The 25,283-nt window shown below is 39.5% G+C and overlaps 1 protein-coding gene across 1 annotated transcript in view; it reads left to right on the forward strand.

The window, feature by feature from the left end:
* Positions 1-466: 466 nt before the first annotated feature.
* Positions 467-25,283, forward strand: part of PPP3CA (protein phosphatase 3 catalytic subunit alpha) — a gene marked incomplete at its 5' end in the record, with an annotated part of 217,284 nt that continues 192,467 nt past the window's right edge. The window contains one exon of the mRNA XM_019552626.1: positions 467-671. Within this exon, the coding sequence (XP_019408171.1) occupies positions 467-671 (205 nt within the window). The remainder of the gene's footprint in view (positions 672-25,283) is intronic.

Consider the following 25,283-nt stretch of genomic DNA (forward strand, 5'->3'; position numbering starts at 1 on the left):
AGAGCTAGCTTTGTAGGCACATGGGTATTAAATAACCTGAGCTGTATTGTAGTGTGCATTAAGCTCCTTCTGTATAAAGGAGCATTATGTCTGTCCTAGGCAGCTGCAGTGTCGATCCTTTTTCCTTCCTTCACTTCCATGCTGCTTTTAACATTCCCAAATTAAGTTCTAATTTTTAATCATGTTAAAAGTGGCAAAGAAAACTAACTATTTTTTTGTTTGTTTTTTTTAAATGTGTGAATAATAGGTCTTGTGCATACATGGTTTTTGAACATCTGTCTTTAATTTGCTATCCATGATATAGCCAGAAGCCATAGAAGAAACAATAGAAGGTTCAGATTACTTGATACTGCTTACATAAAAAAAATGGTCTAAGGCAGAGGTTATAGCTAATAGAGCTGACTTCTAAAACTGTCACTTCTAATAGCTTTTCCTAGAGAAGTGACCAAATATTTTTCTTTTCTTCCCAGCTGTCCCTTTTCCTCCAAGCCATCGGCTCACAGCTAAGGAAGTGTTCGATAATGATGGAAAACCCCGTGTGGATATTTTAAAGGCACATCTTATGAAGGAAGGGAGGCTGGAAGAGAGTGTTGCTTTGAGAATAATAACAGAGGGTGCTTCAATTCTCCGTCAAGAAAAAAACTTGCTGGATATAGATGCTCCAGTTACAGGTAAGTGCTGTTTTTATTTTAATTGGTGCAGACAAGCACATATATGATAGTTATACTTATGTTACATTTATGAGACTTCACACATACAATACTTCCCCAAGGCTGAATGGAAATACTGTGATATACTAAGCACCCCCAGTACTTCACTCTTTGTCTCTTCAAGTACTATAGGCTTCTTCCTGAAGGGGGCTGACACTAGAAAAGGAAGCGTTTTTGACTGAGACCTTTTGTTTCTTAAACGAGGGTTCTTTCGTTTGGAATATAAGGCTGAAAGAACAGCTTTAACCTCACAAAAGTCTCTGGCTTGTTCTACCACATACACATTCCAGAATTTTGTAGGTGGCTTTTACCTTAGTCATATGATTCAAACTTAGTTTTAGACTTGCTCTGAAATAGTGAAAGGAAGTGTTCTTATAATTAAGGAAATAAATAAGCCAAAAGGAATAAGTAGCATAATGACAGCAAATGCATTGTTGAGAGATTAAACACTTCTTCCATTTTGTCCACTTTTTCCATTTTTGCCTTGAACTTACTTCTGAAATTTTCTAACTTCTGGTTGCTTTATTTGTGGCAATGCAGTTGTTTCCTTTAATATGGCCTCTTTGCTTTTAGCAGATATTTTAATTTAATGGTGTTAATATGTCTTTGGCAAGTAACAGCTCTGTGGCATTGGTTAATTATTGGGATATATATCCTAGTACATCTGTCCAGTTTCTACTATGAATTCTAAGCTGTGATGGACTATGCTTTTTATTGTTATATTTATGTTTTTTAAAGTGTTCGTATTGTTGTGCGTGCCTCAGTTTACCTCAGAAACTTGTACATGAGGGAAAAAAAAAAGAATCAATAGAGCACTTGCTAGGTCTAGGGACTGTCAGTGTGTGAGCAGAGATGAGATGGACCGCCAGCATCAACAGAGATTTTGAATAGCTTTGTTGATATTTCAGGAAAAGTGGGATTTCTTGTGACATCACAAAAAAGTTGGAGAAGATAAACAGGGCAATGGGCAAAGCAGGCTGTCAGCTCCTGGCTAGAGTCTAAAGGATGGAGACCAGTAGGGAAGATTTGAGGCTTCTGAGCTGGTGCAGACTGGAGAGATGAGCTGAGTTGACTTTGGGGTGCTCCAAGCTGTGTGGGCTGGACTGAGGACAAGAGATGGCTTACTCCTTTGGAGTGACAACGTTTTCTTGCTCTATGGCCTTTGCCCCAATAAATGCCTTTATTGAAGAGGAGCTCTTTTGCTGCTTGTAACTGTGGGTTTCACTTCTGTACAATAATAGGTAGCCACTCTCTTAGAAGCTAAGCTGGAAGCTAAATTGTTTATTCAGGGCCAAAGACAATCAGGGAGGCCAGGATCTCAGAGTGGGAAAGATCCTGGGTTCCTCCCTTGCTCTACAAGTCATGCCTGAGCTGGCTTCAGGGTGCATGCTTAGAAACCAGAAAAGGCTACAGTGGTCTCAAGCAAGCCCCTCCCGGAGGGACTCTGACAAACATATTTTGAAGAAGACGGGAAGGCATAGTCCTTTGATCATTCCTGTTTCCAGTAAAGCTGGACAGGAGTTGAAAGTAGCAAAGTGTTGTTCACAGAAGTGAATTACTGACAAACATTGATAGAATCTAAAGAATGTTATATAAACTCAGCAATAGTTTCATTATTTTCAAGAAAGCTACTCCTAAAACCAATAATTTGGGGCAGGCCATTTCAGCCACAAATAATATAACACAAGGAAGTATATCCTAACTGAAATGAGCTACCCTGTAATGACATCCATGCATGGAACTAGTCTGACTTAGTAGCTGGCTCCCTATATTTTTTAACTCTTCTGGGAGAAAAGAACTCCCATGGGAATCATCTGGCAAGTGAGTCCGTCTGGTGAACTCTTTGGATGATTGAGTGGAGGGTGTCCCCCTGAGGACATTCTAGTACATCTTGCTCTAAAATAAGAGTACAAAGACAAGGTTCAATAAAGGAAGAAAACATATTTACTCAAATCTACAATGACCCTGGATTTAAGATGACCCTGCAATAATTAGACTATATACATAGAAAATTTAAAATCTGTTTTTTGGAGATTTTTAATACTTCCCTCCTACTGCTGCAGGGAGGCAGGCAGTGGGGAGGCAGGTGGTGTAGGAAGGTTAAGTAACTTATCCCCCTGCTTATGCCTGCCCCCTGCCACCTCTGCCTTTGCCTGTCCACAGCCCCTGCGCCCAGCTCTGCTCTATACTAGCAGGCTCTGTCCCCATTCTAGCCCAGTCTCCATAGCAGCCTTGTGGGCTGTGCGCTGCTGCAATAGGGCCAGACTAGGGCCATGCTTAGTGCCCCAGGCTTCAGTGTGCATGGAGTCTGCTGGTGCCGAGCAAGGGTAAGTGGGGGAGGGAGAGGGGCAGGTGAGGAAGTATAGGCTGTGTGGGAGGGGAAGATGAGGAGACAAGTCTGAAGGGGGTAGATGGCAGGGTACAGAGGCAGTGAGGGGAGGGGAGGAGAGGGGGCAGGTAACAGCTGTGGCTATGGCCTCAAACCTGGGTAGGGGCTGAAGCCCAAGCCACAGCAGCTGCCTGCCCCTACCCTCCAACTGGGCTTTCCTTCTGTATTAAATGGGGTGTGGGGCTCATCTTAAAATTGAAGAAATACGGTAAATTCTATAGGAGAGGTTCTATAGGGAGATACTATCTTATTCTCCACCTTGTTTGGAGATGGGCAGAGAGGGTGGCTAGAAAGAAGAGCATTCCATCCTGTGTATGTACCATAAAAAAATCCACTCTCTCAGCTAAAAAGAGGAGCAGCAAAACTAATTGCTAAAAGACGACAGAACTCTGAAAGATGGCAACAGCTTGAGTGATGTTCACTCTATATGTGAAAATGAACTGCACAGCACACATCGTTTTTTCCAGAAATACTAGAAGAATAGGTTACTTGACGAAGAAAATGTAGTGGAAGTATGCTGACTACTGGAAACCAAGAAACATAGGAGTGCCTTTCCGTAAAGAGAAGAGATTGTCAGAAATGTGGAGAAAGAAAAGAAGTAACTTAAACTTGAGAAGAGTGGGAAAGAAGTCTTAAAAATTAAAAAAAGAGGGCAAACTCCACCAAATCTTTTAACAGGCGAGTAATTGAGAATGATGGACTCACTTTTTTTGAATAACACCTCTGAACCTACTTCTGGAGATGATGATAATCAAGTAAAAGAAGAGAAACAAACCACATCTCTGAAAGCAGGAAAATCTTGAATTAATATAAATAGTCTTGAAAGCCATTATGTATTTAAGATGTGTGCAAGAGAAAGAACACCAAGGAAAAAAATATCCTCTAATTCTTTACAAAGCTTTTTCCTTTAAATTTTGAGGGTAAAATACATACCCTCAGAAATATGACACAGAATAGTTTCCATTGGGTCAATATGTATATGAAACCAAATGATATATTGTTAATATACAGGAGACTTTGTTTTTAAAATGATTGTTTATTTGCATAATAAAATGTTCAATAGATATACAATGCAAGAAGATTTTTTTTTTTATTTAAGATATTAATTAGTTCTTGACTTGCATTTGTCTGGAAGCTCTAATGCGATTGTCACTTTGCGTGTTGTTTTTCAGTGTAGTAATGTATCTGGTATTATGTATAATTTTAGTCTTTCAGATTCTAGAATTTTTAATTATTTAATTAAGAGTGGGTACAAAAGTATTTCACTGATAAAACTGAGACCAGCATTGAAGTGAGTGTGTTTTATTTGTCATGGAAAAATAGTACAATATTATATCATTAGAATATGTTTCATAGTACTGAGTTGGTATTCTATATGACCCAGTGACATTTTCCCTGCAGTTTTATTGAAGTCAATATATCTCTGAGATTAAATACATCCTGGTAACCAGAAGAAGGTTAATATTATTTAATATCTCTTGATGGTAGCACAGTTTGACTTCAAGAAATCAAAGGCCTTTTGTGGTGTCTTATGTCCACTTTTTGGGGCACTAACGATATGGAGAAAACAGAGTGTCCAACAAAGAGTGTGAAAAATAATTTTGGAGGTCTGAGAAACATGATTCATGACAAAAAGCTGAAAGAACCAGGAGTGTTTAGAAAATTTAAATGATTTAATTTGAAGAAGAGAAGATGCTGTGGGTGTGGGGGGGGAGGTTGGGATAGGAGTGGAATTTGATAGCAGTCTCCAGATATTTGAAGGGTGGTTATAAAGAAGATGGGGATAGACTATTTTCTGTGGCCAGACAGGACAGGACTAGGGGCAGCTGTGTTGGATGTAAAGGGAAATTCAGGTTGGCTATCAGTAAGAAATATTTCACTGTGAAGGTGGTTAAGCATTGGAACAGGCAACCTAGAGAAGCTGTTTTTAAGAACAGTTTAGACCAGTGGTCTCCAAAGTGGGGTGTGCGCACAAAGATGATCCATTGGGGTGCGGGAAGAAAATATTAGAACTTCTATTTATTTATATATTTATATAAATATACATATATTGGGAGTGCATGCTCAAAAATCTTTACTGATAGGAATGCGTGATCAAAAAAGTTTGGAGACCACTGGTTTAGACAAACACTTGTTCGAGATAGTTTAGAAAGGGATGATCCTTCCTGAAGCAGTAGTTGGATTATATGACTTCCTGAGGTCCCTTTCTGCCCTTCTTTTCTGTGCTTCTGAAATGGAAACTGTGGCAGTGTTGCAGGAGAATTCTTAAGAACAGTGTTGTCCCTGCTCTGCTGCATTTCCTCTCTAATTCTGAATTTGTGTGGCCTGGATTGACTTTGCAGCAATTTCAGCAGGAAGTTATAAATGTTTGGATAGAAAGTTTCCACACTACATCAGGTAAAATTTTTTTTTTTGAAAATTGTAACCAAGATGAGTTATTTATGAGAACCTGGCTAGAAAACGTTGCCTTATCCATATTAAAACAAAAAAAACCCCCCTTGTTTTCTTTAAAAAGTTCTAGAGCAAGGGTCAACCTGTGGTACAGGTGCCATAATGGGCACAAGCGTCCTCTTTGTCTGGCACATGACACAGATTTCATAGACATTAGGGGCTGGAAGGGACCTCATGAGATTTGAGTCTAGCCTCCCCACTATAGGCAGGAAGTCAGCTGGGATCAGGTGACCCCAGCAAGAATTATATCTACCTGTTTTTGAAAGGGTCCAGAGTAGGTGCTTGCAGAGGAAGGCGGAGGTGGTGCATAGGCATGGTGGTGGCAAGTGGGGATGTCAGTGGCACACAAATTAATAATTCTGTCTTTAGAGCAGGAATTAAATAATGTGTAATAAGGCACAGTGTCTCTCACACAGCAGGTATTGGTCACCTTCTCATTATGTGCAAACTGTCAATCCTGTGCATTGAATTAGGCACAGGTCTGGCAGAAAAATTGTTTTTAATTCCATGTTCGGATACTGTTTGGAAAGGTATACATTCCAGTCATAATTTGACATTTCCTAGTTAAGTGCTTGACTTCAGAAAACCCTGACAATATTATTTTAACACTTTTTCTGTGTGTTGTCATTGTCTGTGTTAAATGAGCCTCAGTTCACTTTGTATGCAACCATCTGAAACAATCTGGTACCCAGGCTGCGGTTTGAACCTGGGACTATGACCGGTACGTGCATTAAATACCACTATTCCACGTCTTTGACTTTTTCCTTATGAATTTAATATTTCTTGAGGATGCTGTTTGTGCTTGTTAGTTTTACAGACCTACCTTTGCACAACTGAAGAAATTAGAAGTTTGTTTTTAGATGCCTACAGCAATATCTAAGATAAATCTATTCCTTGTTGATTACACTGATTTATTTAATGTTCACTTATAGACTCTTGTACCTCTCCATTCTAGTGTCCTGCTTGCTGCTGCTCCCTCCCCACTGTTACTCTTTTGAGTTTCACTTTGTAAACCTTGAGCACTTTAATTTGCATTATTCTTGCATGTGTATATGTATGTATGAAATGTGATGCCTTTGACACCAAGACAGTTGAACAGTATATTAGCATTGGGACAGAGATGGGGATGGTGACTCCATAGGCCTTTCTAAGAATGGAACTGATTGGGGAATAGGACTGTAGAACAGAGGTAAGCAACCTTTTCTAGCTGTGAGCTGAAATGATCCCCAACTAGGTTGGAGGCAGGCAAACATATGGGCACTACGGCCACCACTCGTCTCCCTGGCTACACAGGGAAAGCATCTGCAGCCTGCACCACTTCTTGTGGTGGCAAGGGGGGAATGCCTGAAGAAGAAAAAGTGGGGTGACCCCCACTATTGCCAAAGCCCTGGGTCTGTGGGCCAGATCCAAAGGTTCCAGATTTGTCCTGCAGGCTGTGAATAGTTGGCCCAGTTCTACAGTGACAGTCTGCTGCAGCTTTATGTGAAGAGATCTGAATACCAGATGGAGGAACCTGGTAGTTTATTTATAACATTGCACCCAGAGTGTAAAGAAAAAGAAAAACTCTAGAAATCTTTCATACACAGAAGAATCCTTTATCTTGGAGTCAAGGTGGCTCAAGTGCTTTTTCTTACAGCAATGCATATACTGAAGAAACAAGAAAAAACAAAATGATTTACACGAAATGCCAGCTTTATAAGCATTAATGCACTACCAGCTTGATACTCAATTATACCAGCAAGTTAACACCATCTCACATGGATTTTCTTGTATACAGTCCTTCACTGGGGACTCTGTGCTTCTGGAATACAAAAGCAAACTAAACCAAAATGAAACAAACAAAAAAGAAAACCCTGTGTCTCCCTCAATGCGTATATTAAGAACTAAAACTTTAATGGCAACTGACTTAATTCTGATTCGTACATTTGTTACTTTATCCACACTTTATCTATCTATCTATCTGAGTAATATAAATAGATAGGTAGGTAGGTAGGTTTATAGAAGTTAAGAGCTGGAAGGGACCTCATGAGATAATCAGGTCCAGCCTTCCTGCTCTTGGGCATGGAAGACTGCTGGGGTCAGATGACCCCAGCAAGATGAGTGTGCATCCAGTTGTCCTTTAAAGTTTTTCAGGGTAGGTGACTGTACCACCTCTTGGGAGAGTCTGTTCCAGACTCTGGACACTCAAACCATAAAGAAGTTTTTCTTTTTATCCAATTTGAAGCCACTTTCTAGCAGTTTACGTCTGTTATTCCTTATCTTCCCCTGGGACGGCTTGGTGAACAGATGCTCTCCCAGTCCCTGATGTATACTATACCCCTTATATGTTTATAGGCTGCCACCAAGTCCCCCCTAAGTCTTCTCTTTTCCAGGCTGAACAGTCCCATGTCTTTCAGCCTCTCCTCGTATGGCCTGTTTTCTAGTCCTTTGTGTTAGGGACAGACATTACACACAAACCGGTTTAAGTGATCAGAACCCCTCCCTAATAAGAACGTCATTCTGGGGCCTGGCCACCCTGCCTCCCCGCCGCCCAGCTCAGCACTGTGGCAGGGAGGAGAGGGCTGCTCTAGTGCCCGCCAGCTTCTATCCTGAGCCTCTGTGTATTAATATTCTGAGGCCCAATACATTTTTAAGTGATATAACTTTAAGTGGTAAAATCCTTGCTTAGGTGTGTGTATAAGTGAGAGAAGAAGCCTGCCCTATAATATTAAAATAACTATTATTAACCAATGTACTGCAGAAGTTTGAGAATGCATATCGCATGTGATCTTTAGTGTAGAGGGTCATAATGTAACCTAATTGGAACTGAACAAGTTAGAAATAATACTAAAGTGGTTTGGTTGAGTATCATGATGATGTTATTGTTTTAACTCGTGATTTCCTTTGCTTTAGTGTTTGTATTAATGTAAGCAAAATAACCTGTTAAGCTACCGTAATTGCGGAGTGTATGCATGTGTAAAGCTAGAAACTTAAAGTGATATTCAGAGATGTTTTCTTGCTTATGGAAACATGAAAAACTGAAGAAGGAAAAGACCTTTCCTGATGCCAGTACATAATTATTCTCCACTATTTTGTCCAGTCTAGTCCTAAATTACTTTTACTGAGGCTTCTAAATGTTCCCTTGTGAGATTATTCCATGGTCTAATAGACCCCACTAAACACTAAATGTTTCCTGATGTTCCACCTAAATTTTCCTTTGCTCAACTTGATCCTAATGCTGTCATAAAAATAATGGATATCAACAGGCTGCCAGTACTATGAGGTTAGAACTTTGCATGAGTCAAGAATTGCTAGTGAGATCAATGGTAAAGCAGGTTAATAAAAAGCATTGATGCACACATTGCAGTAAAAGTCAATAAAATTTTAGATTACATCCAAATGTAGCACACACTGACATGATCTGATGTAGTTAAGGAAACAAGTAAAAGAAACTCTCCACTTTTTAAATTTGAAGAAGCTAGTGACTAAGATAGAACCATAAGGTAGAAATCAAACAATATTGCTTACCAGAGACCTCCAAGCACTGCATAATCTATTCATATTAGAGGCCTGAGTCAATAATTCTTGAAGTTTAAGTCTGAATTAATGTTTCAGTTAGGGAGATTTTAACTAAAACTTCCATATTTCACACTTTAGTAATTGAATTTATGCCACAAACCTAATGAGCCATGGTTGTTAAAAAGACAAGTGAATTTCCAGGGTAGTTTTCCTAGCTACAATATTTACTCATTTGTATGTTTAGGAGAAAAATGCTATCTAAATCCAAAATTTGGTCCTGAAGATGTAGTGTGTTTGAGTTAGCTTATGCTTTGGCTTACCATAAATATGTAATCATCATCTCAACAAGCTTTAAGCATCTCAACGTCAGTGTCAAATCTTAGTACCTCACCACTTTTGATATAAAAAGATTAATCAGCAAAGGAAATTTTCCCATTCTCTTAGAACACTGTAGTTTATTTTCATCAAGGACAAATCAGCCAAACCAAACCAAGCCCTCCATTTATCAATTGTAGGTTTCTGTGCGGACTCGTATTTTTTTTCTGAATAAGTGGGACTTTCACTTTAACTTTTGAAAAACAGTATAAACTAGATGGCCTACTCTCAGTTTAGCTATCTTTTATACTCATATTAGGAAGTACACTGGTATAACTACATCAGGTGCAACATACAACTTATATACTGTATGGTAATAATGCTTGTATTGCTATTTGGGATTGATACTGCTTCCACTATTAGTCTACATACTGTACTGAAGCTCTTTATATATTATTGTTGAATTGTTTGCAACTTTAAAGGGCCTGGTTCCCTGAAGTAGGTGCAGGTGGAAATTTGCATGAATTAATTTTTTTTGTTCAGTCCTTTTCCAAATGCGTCTGTTAGTTCTAGAGATGAATTGAAATGTCTGCCTGGGTGCCTGCTATTAACAAAGTGGCTATGCCTCTCAGCTTAACTGAGCCTGCTTCAGGCTTTAGCTTCTTCAGCATCTGATATTTGGGCAAAGCTGATGTGTTCTTCTAGCAGCTGCTTGAATCCATCAATATGCCAAGACAATGAATGCTGCAGCATGTATGCTTTAAAACAACTTCACTTGTTACTCCTTACAAATAATCCATTTATACTCTGTTTCCTTTGGTGCAAAACCCAGATAAACTGAAGTGAAATGGCTGGATCTCAAGGTCCATTTAGAAATAAAATTCTGCTTTATGTGACATAAAGCTCTGAAATGGAGGATGAGATGCTTTGGGCTTAATGAGCAGAAGTAACTTCAATATTGAATTGCTTAGAGGGAAAAAGCAAGCTCATAGAAAGATCCAGTTCACTTCCTCCTCTTTGCACTATTTATTGTTGTAAGACTTCAAAATGAGGGGAGCTAGACAGTCTTAAGGACAGTCTTAACGGTGATGATGCCACAGCACTGTGTACTTAAGAGGTATTATTACAGAGCTGTCAGTCCTGTGGTATGCAAGAAGTCTAGCATCTAGTCTCATTCTGCCCTCCCCAATTTTGGATGAAAGAACTCCTGTACACGGGCATGATAACTCCCATATTTTGATTCTTATACTGCAGGGGACCTGCATGTCTTATTTGTTGATGTGGAATAATTAGTAAGTAAAGGACGTAAACATTTTTATACTATTTAAATGGAATTTGTGCAGATTTCTTTGGTTTATGTAGGTCTTTCAGGTGTGTATTGCTGACTGCTGTTAATCCAGTAGCAAAATAACAACCAGAGAGTTGGCTGAAGACAGTAAGGTAAGCAAGAGGAAGAAAAAATGAAGACGCATGGCAAGACAAATGCAATGACAAAATAGTGTGTTTTAAATTCCTGCTTTCTGAGGGACAGTACTGACCTAGGTAAACTATTGAGCATAATTTATTCTTTATATTCTTCTAATAGCATGAAATCTTGCATTTCTGAGAATTCAGGAGGAACACAATAACATATACAGGCACCTGTATCTTTTTTGTATTATAATGCATATACAATGTTGGATAGGGGGCTAAAAATTCATAGTGCCATCTCCAGACTTGTGACTGCACTCCATATTTACATGTCTATCCTTAACATATCCTACCCCAACCTTCTGCAAAGGCAGGAGGCCAACCCTAGTTGTGAAGTCTCCAGTAATTACGAATGAGTAATTTGCAGGACTTTCCGGGCAGTAGATTTATAAACATGTTCTCACATCATTTAGGAACTACATAACGATGGCAATGTTGGAAGTGGGCAGGTGGGTAAAAGTAAATTTCTTCGGGGTAAGCACTAATCTTTTTTTTGGTTTTTCTTCTTCTTCCAGTCTCTTCTATCACTTCTATCATTATAAGCACCTGAGGCATTTTAAGACAGTAGCTTTCAGTCAATGGCTTACAGCCCAACAGTGGGGCCATATTAGTTCTACAGGCAGGCCACAAAAGTGGATATAGGGAGGGTCAGCCAGCTTCTGAATATTTCCACAGCATCAGGCAGCATTGTACTGAGATGCTGCACTGTATGGCACTGCACTAAGACACTAATAATTCTGGGGACAAGAATGTGCAGCTCTGCTGCTTTTGGGTGGGAAGGAACACATGTAGAACTAGCTCAGGTTCTGCCCAAGGCTGCCTTATGCCAACATAGCTGCCCTGGTATGATGCTTCACTATAGTTTCACACGCTTCTGTTTCACATACTGCTGCCTCTGGCTATTTCCAGGGGTCATGCAGATCATTTTGAATTTCTTAGGGTGGGCTACCTAACTACTGTTATAAGAACTATTCCCTGAGCCATGACAAATATTTTTCATGCTTGGTTCTCTATAATTCATCCTGATAACACAATATCAGATGTTTTAAAAAGTGTTCTTTTCCAGAACATACAATGTTCTCTATGAGGGTTTCTCACCTCCCTCCCCCGATGCACACACTTCTTTGAGCAGAAAGTATTCTGTCATTCAAAACATCCTTCCTAATTAGATTAATAAATTCTGGTTTAATATTTAAAAACTTGCTTGAAACCCTAGAGGAGCCATGCTATTTAAACTCAAGACACCAAGCATCAAGGTTCTTTATGCGAATCATAGAGATATTTTACATTTTCAGTTAGTTTCAGAAAATGTTGATTAACTGCACCCCAAAGGGTTGTGAAGATGGTGAGCTCTATTTGCACTGATAGAACATCAAACCACATAACATCCTGTTGACCACTGATGGGCCTTTTTGCAGGGCATCAAACCATTAATGGGTAATTAAGCTCCCAAATCTCCCAGAGTGGTGTCTTCAGAATTCTCTGCACATTGGCTGCTTCCTTGATCTTCAGCAGAAGTGCAGGGGAAAACGAAAACTCAGTCCTGTGTCTTTTAGAAAAGTGGCAGTGCAGGACCTCCACTTTTTTTTTTATTCTGGCCACAGAGAGTAATGGTTAAGAGACACCAAACTTGTCTAGTACAACAAATTATGAAAACTAGTATTCTTTGCTTTTATGGATTTCTTTTTTATTTTTATCAAACATTAAAAAAAAACAAAACAAGAACACAACAATTTAGATTTAATTTAGTTAGTAGCTTACATGATTAAAAATGAGCGCTAACTGCCTTTACTGTTACTTGTAATTTTAATTTGGCAGTTCCTATTCAAAGCTAGATTATGTTTTTAAAGAAGAACTGAGATGCTTTAATTGAAAGAAGCAATCTTTGGAGAGAAGCCCTTCATCCCGTGAGCATGCTCTGAACTATATGATGGAAAATTGCAGTGAATTCATTTAAAGTGTACTTTGAAACCATCTAGCTAAATATTACTGTGTTGAGAGCAGTGTGGGAATCCAGTGGAGGAGAGAGGCTTCAAACCAATCCATATTTTCTTTAATATCAATTAAAAGACCATAAGAACTTACACTTGGCTTTTCTATATTTTACATGTTGTATTAATGATTAATAAATTACAGTGGGTTAGAAAGAGGTCTATAGTCTACTGATTACTGTCAGAATTGCACAGCTTTTTTATTAAACAAAATGTTGGCTATTGAAAATAGACTTGCTAATGATAGTGGGAAAACTTCATTTTCAAATGCTCTAAAGAGGTTATTTGTGGTCAAAAGTGCTTCTTAAATTAGAGGTTATAGTCTCCTATCATTTAAACTAGCATAAATCAGCATTAAGACCATAGAAATTAGTATCATTTCAATGGTAGAAAACTGATGAGTGGAATCAGGCTATCCACTTCAATTATTTTTCACAAAAAGTACCACTGCTTTGTCTGCTCTAAAAAGTATTCATCTATTAAACAAAAACAAACCCCATAGGTGTTATCTTGTGTTTTATATTATAGAAAACACAGACATGGATATTTATTGTACATGGTAGGGAAGAAGCCATCTTTTGAATGATTTTTTAAGACTTGCTCCCCTTACTCCCCCTCACCCAAAAAAAAAAATGACATCTGTAATACTGACCACTGACAGAAGAATATTTTTGCAAATGGCAATATATTATGTGTGATTTCAGAAATTTAGCTCTTGTTTAAATTTACATACATGTTCAAAGTAAACAGATATTTTAACAATGTATAATGTATTTCAGATAGATGGTACCTGACAGTACAAAAATGGATTTTATTCTTTGGAATATAGAAATATCTCAATTTATGAGTCAAGAGAGCTGCTTCGGAGAGTACCAGCCTTTCTAAATTTAACTGATTTAAGATGCCATCTACTGGTATACACTGGCTGCATTTAGTTTCTCTGTGTTGTGGAAGTCACCAGGGTCTCATATTCTTTTGCTGTTGAAGAGTAGGAGGTCTGCTGGGTACACTGCAAGAGAGAACTCCAGCCTTTGCTATTATAACTTCTGGGCGCATGAAAGAGAGAGATGTGCCCACATATATAATATGAGTTAAATTATACTAAATTTTGACTTTTTTCTGAATCATAGTTCATTTTTACAATGTAATCTGAAAAGGTGTGCGTGTGTGCGAGAGAGTATGCACACATGCATGCACAAAAATGAACCTGGACTCTCTTTGATAGATAATATAGTGAAAGGGGGAAAGAAGAAGGCCTTGAAAACCACTTGTTTTATTTTATGCCTTCCCTCTCCCTCCAAAAAAAAAAAATAGCTTAGAATTGGAATTTTTATCAGTTCTAAATGTTTGTTCTCTGTTTTTTTTAAAGAAGTTGTAATCCTGTTCATTTTTTTTACTTTGAAAATATCAAGAATTTCAAGATGGATTTTTTTTTTTTGTCCTGTATGGAGACCTTCTGGAGGATCTCTGAGAGTGTTTGTGTGAGCAGTAGCATCCATGTTAAGGAAGTAAAGGTTTTTAGATTATTCAACCAATGAGATCATTAATTCAATATGCTCATTCACCATTAGAACGTAAACTGGTGTAAACAAAAACACCATGCTAAACAATCTACCAGGAAGACAGTCTTTCTTCTCCCAGATGCTCCGGCTTTTTCATTGTGGTTTTTTATGATGTTATCTGTTTGTTAACTCTCCAGTCATCTTGTTCTCACAGCTTTTTTCCCCTCAAGGCTGGCATTAACTAACTCATAATCGTTTCATCCTTGGTCGTCTCTCTAAAATGTTACTTGTCCTTTTAGAAAACTACCACTACAATATTCTCCCTTTTATGGTCACTACTTTTCTCAATTTTCTCTCATCTTTTATACCGTTCACTTCTTTCTTCTCAAGTCTTTCCAAACTACTGCTGCTTAAACTTCTCCCTTATCACATCTTTTTAGTGCAGCCATTCTTCCACACCAAGTTAAAGCTCTTTGCCTTTCCCTCAAGAAAAGGAGATGAATAATGCCTATGCGAATTTCTCTTCTCATCTCTTCACACAACTCCTAATTTTGCTTGTGTGCTCCACTGTAACATCTCAGCTATTCATTTAACCCCTGAAAGTGAGTCAATGGAAATCTCTCCTCTGGTAGAACTGAAGCTGCATTAGGCCCTTTATCTCCTTGCCTCATTCTTTGCTATTCATTTTACACTGCTTGGAACAGCCTTCCACTCTGCAGGTGCACACTTCTTTTAAGATGTTCTTCTTACAGTGGCCTCCATTAAAATATCTAGCGATTGCCAAGAGCTACCCTACCCAGAAACATGACTAAAATGCATATCACCGTGAATACCCTGTGCTTGGAATAGGAAATAACTGTGCGCCAAAAGCTGGCTTCAGTGCCAGCACCCCTACATCAACTGCTTCCTCGTTTCCCTGCACATTGTCTTGCAATTGAGCTGTTGTCACTTATGACTTAATTGCCTGAAACTGTAATATTCGTGAGGCAGGAATCTTGCTGTTGTATTTATTGGGTGGAATTATGTGTATTCTTTATAAAATGAGGCTTTGTACAATGAAGAATAATAAACTGAAAACACATGATGGATCATCATGTTAACTGAGGCCCTAGACAGGGAAATTATAGTTAATAGGTTTGATAATTAAGCAGTGACTTTTTTTCCCTGTATCTTCACAAAGAAGCAGTCAGAAATGTTACATGACCAGCATGTTATTGGATATGCATAGTTTACATGTTTTCATGAAATGTAATTTTGTAACATTTTTGTTTCAGATATATCCATGCACAGACCTTTATGGATAAATAATATGGACTGGATAGTAGAGTTAATATTTCAAGCCGCTTTTGCGCTTTAGAAAAGGATAAAAGGCATCTGCCTACATGAAAGAAGAAAATCTGGTTTGTACTGAGAAGAATTCTATAGAAGCCATATACATTAGTGACTAAGACCAAAGTTTTTAGTTTGGTGTATGTGTTTGCTATATTTTAGAAAAGGCATTTTCCGTTTCCCTGTAAACTAGAAAACCATTTTGCATTGTGTAAATGAATATGATATCAGCTCACATAGTAGATGTGTGAGATTTGATCTCAAAGCATGATTTTGGCAGCTGATAAGAGATACTATGTGGGTGCTATACACTTATGAGGCTCTGGTGTATTTGCATGCATACAGAGAATCTTGTAATTAAACGCATTAAACTGAATAACACACAGCCTCCCCATTGTTCCTCTTTATGGGTGTAATTAGATGCTAAGAGAACTATAGTAAGGAAATAGGAACAGTTTCCTCATGTCACCCCTTAAACAAGTTTTCAATTTCAATTAAAATAAATTACATTTTCTACCAGTGGAAATTACTCACATTATGCTTGTATCATTTAGGATTAGCCACAGAAAGCCTGAGGAAAAAAAGGTACTCATTTAAAAAAAAAAAAAAAGTAAAAAAAAAAAAATTCTGAAATTATAAGCCGTTAGAAGCAAAACTTTGATAACTTAAGTTTTATCTCCTGTCCAGTTGTCTTTACTACAGTTTGAATAATTTCAGGAAAATGACTCCTCAAAAGATATTTAATTTTTAAAGTAGCCATGATTCTTTGACAAAGCTGTATGTACTGTAATTTGACATTTGCTTGAAGAGTAAAGATGGTGTAGGCTAGTACATTTAAAAGAAACTCATCATCCCATGGGATTACATAATGTGGAGTTAATAATGTAAGATGTTATCACATCATGCCATTCACAAGTCTTTTTATGGATAGCACCTTGCACACTTTGGAACATCATGTTCCTCCAAAGACTTGTTGTTTCCAACATTATTATTGTAGGGGTCATCAGATGGACTCCCCGAGAAAGCAGTTGATTTTGTCTGACAAATTTTTTGAGATGAGATGCCAGTATTGTTTGAGATGATACTAAACCTAGGTGATAGCTGAAGCTGTATGAAGAGACCATAAAATAAATAAAGCAGATGTATAACTTTTTGGAAGTGCTAATAAGAAAAAGTGTGTTGCTAAATTTGTATTTTAGAAGTGTGCTGGGGATAGCCCAGTGAAGTGTAAAGCTTAAGCTATCTTATTTGGGCGTGGCCATATTTGATAAGTAAAATACATGCACATTCATCTCACTCTCTCTCATTTTCTGGGTATATTTGCGCAAATGTACTTCATTTCCTCAAAATAGAAAACTGAGGGAGTAGCTGGGCAAACCAAGGTGGGAAGTAGGAACCTACAAAGAATATCGTATGATCATTGATCATATACTATCTATTTCCCTATTTTTGCTGTAGTGACCGAGCGTAGGGTGTCTGGCCTAGTGGGAAGCAGGTGCTAAGAACCTAGTAGTGTGTGTGTGTGGGGGGGGGGGGGGGGGGGGGACAGGAGCTGGAACTCTGAGTTACCAAATCCAAGGGGGAATTCCAGAGACAGAGTCCAAGTCAGAGGCTGAGTTATGGTTCTGAAATCATGGACCAAGTTACCAAAGCCAGATGGGGTTCACAAAAGCCATAGTCCAGAACCAGAGTAGGGTAAGAAGCCAGAAAACCAAGGAGTACAAGATCAAGAGGGTCTTGGCAAACCTTCAGGCAAAACAATTGACTGGCCTTCAGTTTGCTGTCAGAGGTAGCCTCAGAGAGGGGAGTCTGCTCTCCCCAGCCCACCAGTCAGGACGCTCTAGCAGCCACCAGCTGGTTCATCAGCCAGGGTGAGGCTGGCAGATCTGGCCAGTAAGGTTGCCTGTTAGGGTCCCTTTATGGCCCCTGACACTTGCCACTGCTGGCCCAACTTTCTAAGAGGGTACTTTTAGCTCCTATTGATTTGGACTAATCAAGACATGATTGTTCGTGAGCAAAAGTTTTGTGTGTCCAGATAGACAGATGAGCATTATCTTAAACATTTGGCCATACTGTGCACATTCTAATTTTCCAAAAGGGGAATGTTCTGGCAGGATAATTTCTTCCTTCAAAAATATTACGAGCCTTCTTTCATGAAATACCTATGTTGAAGATGTTTATTTTGGCAGAAAAAAGCTCAAGGTCTCCTGCATTTGTTTTCTGCGTTGCCTTTTTCCTTTTCATAAATGTGCTTTTGAAATCATTCCACATTTCTGGGACCCCATTTTTGAGCAGAGCCTCTTGATATTACTGTAGCACAAATATAAAATAATAACACTGACTCACTTATAACTTTTATTGATTCTAAGAGGTGATGTTGTTAGTCATCCAATGACTAAGGTCTCTGTTCAGAAAAAAACCCATTTGTGCACATATTTAAGTTGACCCTTATTCAGGATGCTGTTTGAGCATGAAGGATTTACATCCATGATGAAGTACCATTGTGATTTTTGGATGGCTCCTGAACCAGTATATAAATGACAAAGCTGATAACATCTATGCAGATGCTGAAGGCAAACTGAATGGTTGAATGGTTCCATGTCTCTAAATGAAACGACAGTGAGTTCAAGATGGGCCTAGGAAGGAGTTAACTCTCTTATACGAAGCCTAATGCTGTTTGTTTCAGATCAGCAGGCAGGACTTCTGGGCCCGATTTTAAAAAAAAGAAAAAAAAAAAAGAAAAAAAAAATAATAATAATAATCTTAGTGTCCCCCATTTTAAGATTTGGGGTTTAGGGTGTCCCCTGATTTAAGATTCAGAAAAGGAAAGGGTTTGAGTGCTTTGTGGTTTTTCTCTGGGTCGGAAAACCAGGGATGAACAGGGATTTGTCAACTGGCCTTGGGTCCTCTATCACAAGGTGATTTAAGAACTATTATTTTTCGTCTCCTTAAGAACTATAAGAGTTTGTTTTGGAAGGCTTAATATAAAGCTAATAAGGTGAAGAATTGTGTACAGTTGTGCAATTGTTTCTGAACAGTATATGTAGGGTTTCATGGCAGTTCACTCTTCTCTTCAATTGTGTGGTAAGTTTTAAATTAAACGGGTTGCAATAATGATTGAATTGGAGATTAACTAGACAGTAGGGAGGGTAGTGTAGTCCTCTCCCACTTCCTCTCCCTACCACTTCATCTACAAAATAGTATAATTCCAGGCAATTTTCACTACAGGTGCACTGATAACAACTTTCTTGTCTAATACCGATAGCCGATTTATTAACCAGCCATATCTGTCAATACTGGTCCAATATCCAATTTATAGGAATGCAGCTCGGCAGCTGGTTCATCAGCCAGGGTGAGGCTGGCAGATCTGGCCAGCTTGTAGAGAATTGTCTTGCTGGTAAGTCTGTGGGGGAGGGAAAGGGCATGGGGGGCGCAGATTGTTGCCCCCCATAGTGGGGGATGGAGTGAGGAAGGGGCAGGCGCTGCTCAGCCAGGGCAGTGAATATGACCCTGGGAGTGGGATGGAGCTGTGTGTGGCTTGTCTAGGGTGGGAGGGGGCGTGGGGCTGGAGCAGGGGGGTGGCACCCTACCACTGCACACGCCCTGGGGGGAGGCATGGGGGTTATGTGATCCATGGATTTGTGCATGGGGCAAGGGTGGGTTGCCTGCTGTGGACTCGGGGTCAGGGACTGCACTGGTGTCTTCCTGGTGGTGGGGCTGGGGCAGGGCTGTGCTCAGGACAGAAGGCATCCATGCTGGGAGGTAGGTCTACAGATAATTTTGGGGTGGCTATAGCCCACCCTATAGCCACCCCTCCCAGTGCCACCACTACCCACCGTGAGCACAGTTCTGGCCCAGCCTCCCTGCTGGGAAGAAGCTGGTGCAACCCTGGCTCTGTGCCTGCAGTGGGCAGCCTGCCCTCACCCCATTCACAAATCTGGGAGGCAGATGGCCCCCATGCCTCTTCCAGGGGTGCGCACAGCAATGGGGAGCTGCCCTCCTTACTATCCCCATGCCCCCTTGACAAGCTGCCTGCAGCTCCATCCTGTTCCTGGAGTTGCGTTCACTGCCCTGGTTGGGCAGCACCTGTCCCACTCCCTTCTTCACCTTGGGGGGCTTCAATCTGCTCCACATCCCTTCCCTGCCCCACACCACTTCCCCTCCACAGCCTTACTAGTTGGGTGTTGCTCTGTGTTCTGCCCAACTGCGTTCCTGGCCACATGCATGTGGCAGCTGCACATATGCATGCAGTATTTATTGGTGACATTATCATTTACAGTGGCCAAAAAACTGATTGCTAATAATGTTAATTTTCCTTTTATTGGTGCCAGTGCAGTATGCCACTGCTATATCGGTGCACCTCTAATTTTTACTTTTTCTGTAGTATTTTCCAGTGTCCTTGGTGATATCTGGAGAAGTATAAAACTTAATTGCTTTCTTTTTCATACACCATAAAGCAGGGGTGCTCAGCCCCTAGCCTGTGGGCTGATCAAGTCCATAGAGTCGTGTAATCTAGCCCACAAGGTTCTCTAAGGGTCTACATATTTGGTGGCAAAGTAGTGATGGCAATTAATGCTGCCATCATTCCCCCATTGCCAAATTTCAAAGCTTTCATTGTATGAAGCATCAGATAAAGATGTTTCAAAATATAGCATCTTCTGTAACTTGTGCTTGCAGAGCTCCAAGCCTGTCGCTATTTTCAAGATGGGAGGGGAAAGGGAGCAGAAGGAGTTCAGACTGGGGTTTTTTCAGCCCCTGTGGAAGATGGGGTGGGTGTATTGGAGCCCCCAAACCTGGCTACAAGCTCCTAGCCCACAGCTAGATTCCCCTCCCCCTGGAACCAGAGGTGAACTTCTGTTTGGTCTGGGGTAGCACTGTAACTCAGAATGCTTTGCAAAAATCATTCTGAGTTATGGTCAGTCAGGAAGCATTTGAGGTACATAATGTATATAATGTAGAAACATATGCACACATTCTCTTAGTCTGAGATAGCAGCCAGGAACCTTTTCCTGTGGCAATCAAAAAAGGCCAGAGCTAGGACCTAGCCAGCACTGCCCCTGCTTCTCTCCTCTGCTGGGCTGCTGCATGGGGGAAGCTCCCCACCACCTGGTTGCAGAGCAGAACAGCAGGCAAAGGCAAAGTTCCCACTACCAAACCCACAGCTTTGTGGCCTGTAGGCTATACATTGCTGAACCCTAGTCTAAAAGAATGAAGCAGGTCATCTTTCAGCACCATTCTGTTCCATAGAAGTGTGTGTTTGGGAGGAGGGGCAGGTGGAGGGAAGTCCTTTCTAAATAGAATGGTACAGGAAATACAGTTCCTTTATGTGCTTTATTTTCCTTCCATCTCCTGAAATGCTGAACCACTGAGTAATCAGAAGGATGCTTATTTTAGCTTTGATATGATGACCTCAAGACTGATATTTCTTCAAGATTGATACTTCCTATCAATTTGAGTTTGTAGGTGGCACTCTGAATTGCAGCACAGGGAAGCTAAGGTTAAATAAATTAACTGGAAGCACTCATGTACTGATCTATTCTGCCAGTCATCTCTCTGAACTAAAATATCTTCATGTCTACAGAGAGAGGCATAAACACTATGGCTTAAACAATTGATTCTCATCCAGGGTGTTGTGGCATCTTGGGTGAGATCCTTTCAAGGGTGCTGTGAGGTATCAGTAAATATTAACGCTGTTAAGTATGCAAACGATTCCTAAAGTAACCCTTGACATTTTAAATAGGAATCCACAGTGTTAAAAACATTCTGATATGTTGTAGTCTTCCTGAATATTTGCATTACGAATTGCTGTATGTTTTTAATTATCAAAACATGAGTGAAAACTAAGCTGACATTTTCCAAGGGCTATCCTGAGTCTAATGAGGGTTGCTTTGAATCTAAAAGGCTTGAGAAACAGTGTCTTAAATAAACAGCATTCCTCATATAAACTGGTTGTAGTGATTGGGCTATCAGATTCCATATCATTGGGCAACTCATCACATTTTTTCACACTGAAAAGAAAACAATTTTTTTAATTTAAATTTCCATTAAAACGAGACAAAGTTTAACATTAAACGGTTAGAGGATAATGCTCTGTGGTTATGTTGTACGGCAGATCACCATGGGATCCAACATATGCTGCCTTCTTAGCCTGTTAAGAAGTGTACAGAACATCTTAGAAAGTCTAGTCCCAGACAATTTCAACTCAGTTTTTGAGTGACTGTCAAATAAGCAACAAATGCTTACTATATTATATCACTAAGAATTTTAATACAGCTTGAGATGTATTCAATAAAGGTTCTGTCAGGTCAACATTCGAATTTGAAATGTGGAATTGGCTCTAGCAGAAAAGGTTATATCTGTGTTACAGAAGTACCCTCTTGTGGAAAGTAATGCAATAGAGTTCAACATGTGAGAGTACTATAAAGTGGAACATAAACTTATTTTAGCTTTGGATCCATATGCTATATGTAGGTGTAACTCAAGGCAATATGTATAGGTTCTTTTCCAAAGATATATGAAGCATGAGAATAAACAAAGGTAGCATTATTTTCAGAAACTGATGATACATTAATTATGCCACCAAAAATGTCTAACTATAATTGAATATTTATATATCAACACAAATGTGTATTCCTGAATTATAGCAATATTTATTAGTCTGAAGTCTTGTTGGAAGGTAGCTATGATGCTCACTTTCTACAGTGAGCTGTTATCCAACTGATGTGCACAATTTAATCTTGGAGAATACAGAGGAAAAATAAAACTCAAACTATTTGAATTTTTGCCAAGTTACCCTTGTTACTGGTTATATGTTCCTGGAAAATGGAGGACAACTCAAATTCACATAAAGGGAACCCACTTTACAATGTAAAAAATGGGGATAGTTCCAAAACCTCAATTGTACTGACCCCCAGACCCATTTCTACCACTTTTACAAGGCAATTTTGATACTCACCAACAGCAGTCAGTACACACGGGTACAGGACACTATCATAATGAGGATGGCAACTATAGAAACACGTGTCACAGAGAATGAGCAAGGAGCAAAGATCTATACAGGAGACTCAATTTAGGTGCGTGTCACTCCCACAATGCACTACACAAAGCAGCTGACTGTGGGCTTCCACCACACTGATCACATAAGAGTGAATTTACCTCACATATGATGAATTTTGGGTATAAAAAGGGTCATTACATAAGAGTGAATTTGCACATATAGAACCTGCATAAAGTAAGGGAAACCTGTAGTTGAGTTGCTCATTTCTGAGATTTTGGTTCAACATGTAGGTTAAAACTATGTAAATTATAAAGTGCTGCCCACAAAAATATGTAATGACTTGGTGAGAACAACAATTGACGAAAAACCCACTTTTTAATTTTAACAGATGGATACAGTTTAACTAGAACCAACTGAAGGGTATGAGAGGTCCAGATTATGTCCTTTTGACTTTCGTTACTTTCCCTTTGTAAACGTAACTTAATTTGTTTGGTGTTTTTGTGTTGTGGCAATGTGGTGTGTCATGCACACAATTTGTTTGACATGTTTCTCTGTGTCAGGCTACAAATTTCCTTTCAAAACTGGGGTTTGTTTACCACCTTTTTCCTTTTACTTCATGTTGGTCTAGAATATCAACTGCTAAAAACTAACAGATAATTTATATAGGTGCCCTACCAATGAAATGGAACCATCTGAGAGAGAAAATCAGAAAATAGGATCGCTCCTGCACAAGAGAGTTTGTTTAGCAGAGATGAGGTCACTTGGTAATTAAATCAAATCACCAAGTGGTCTCTAGTCACCAGTTGAGGTTGTTCAGGAAGTCCCAGGATAGAAGAGAGCTGCTCTACTATCTCTGTTTAGTCATGTTCAACAGCTCAAGCCAAGGGTAGTTGCCAGAGGAATCAGATTATATGGGGGCAGAACCTTGCATCCTTGAGCAAAGAGACCCCCTAGGTCTCCTAAAGAAAAGATGAGAAGCCTTGCTGTCAACAAGCAAAGCTTGTTTTCTGAACAATATGTACTCTTTTGCACTTTCTTGCATAAAATATACTTGAGTTTAAAGAACTTCAGTTGTTCTGTGACCAGTAACATGATAGGTGCAGTGTATACGCACAGATGTAAGCTAGAAGGCATATGCTTGAAAGCTAGAAGGTGCACACCAGTAGTGGGATGGCATTAGTGGCAAATGTGTAAGAATTCCTGGGAAGCAGCGACAAGGCCCAGGTACTTGGACTGTAGTACAAAGAGAGATACCAGTGAGAAGATCTTTACCTGGAGTATGGCTTGGAGGCCTGCAGTTGGGACAATGCCTATATTCCATACTGTCAGAGCAAGCCAGGGTGTAGTGGATTTTCATGACTGGATGTCTTAAAAGCAGTTTGGTGAGGGTTTTAGAGGAGCTAGTCCTGTCTCTGGTATAGACCCCTGTAGAAAAGTCAAAACTGACTAAGGTAACCACCTCTACCTAAGAAAACACATGTGAAAGGATGAAAAAAACTTGGGTAGACTTCACCATTTGGTGCACGGAGCGTGGGAGGGCACCATCTTTGAACATGGTGACAGTTGCTCTTTGCTGACTGATATCTCCTCTTGTAAGTATGGTACAAAGGTTATCTTGGTGTCTAACCCACTGTTTTCAGGGTCAAACAATCCAGTAAAGATGTTTCCAATGTTATAGTGACAAAATAAGTAGGGTTCACAATTCTCTCAAGGCAAGTTACTCAACATTACTTTATGAAAGTTTTTTTACATGCCAGTTAAAATCTAAATGCTGTATATAAAATTGGAATATCAATGTGGAATTAATAAGAAGTGCTACAACATGCAAGATGGTATTAAACAAATTAATGTGACTATCATCCATTAGGCAACTTGGTTTTCCTTATACAGTTTTCACCACATTTGCAATATTAACTACAGGAAATGTGATTTTTTTGTCACTTGCATCATGCATTTTGCATGGTGCACAGTTACATGTCAGCAATAATTCATCAGGAACACAGTGGAGACATTTGTCTGGAAAAACAGCTCCACTCAGGTCTTCGTGTAATCCAAAATCTTTCAGATTTAACAAACTTTTGTAGCTGCTATCATCCAGGCTAAAGCATTCACGTGCCACAAAGAAGAATCTTCTGAGATAGAGAGGGGGGGGAGCTGTGAGATTTGGTTTACTGTTGTACAGTGCAAAACAAAGCTCATCAAATGTTTTGCAATGAAGTGATAACTGTAGGACCTTTAACAAGCTTTTCTTTAGCTCTGTTAGCACACTTTCTGAGGATACAGTTAACTTCAGCAAAGCCTAAAAGAAATTTTGGTGATGCATTCAGTGCAGTTTTGTTCCCACTTTGCTGGTGACATCACATCCTGTGAGAGTGTGAACCTTACTAAGACCAGGGCACACAAAGGTGAACCTAGTTTCTGTCCAAGTGTATGAAGAGGAACAACTCTGACTTTACCACCCAAGCCTACTTTAATCTAAAGTTCCAAAAGTCCTTTTTCAAACAGCTGAAACAGATATTGAAGAAGGAGGACAAAAACATTTGTATCATTAGCACTGTGACATGTGTGAAACCAAATGAACCTGCATCAAATAAATGGATGACCAGCCAAGTATCCACTTCTTCTAGAGCA

Source organism: Crocodylus porosus, unplaced genomic scaffold (assembly GCF_001723895.1).
Source record: "Crocodylus porosus isolate Cpor-Errol unplaced genomic scaffold, CroPor_comp1, whole genome shotgun sequence".
Classification (NCBI taxonomy): domain Eukaryota; kingdom Metazoa; phylum Chordata; order Crocodylia; family Crocodylidae; genus Crocodylus; species Crocodylus porosus.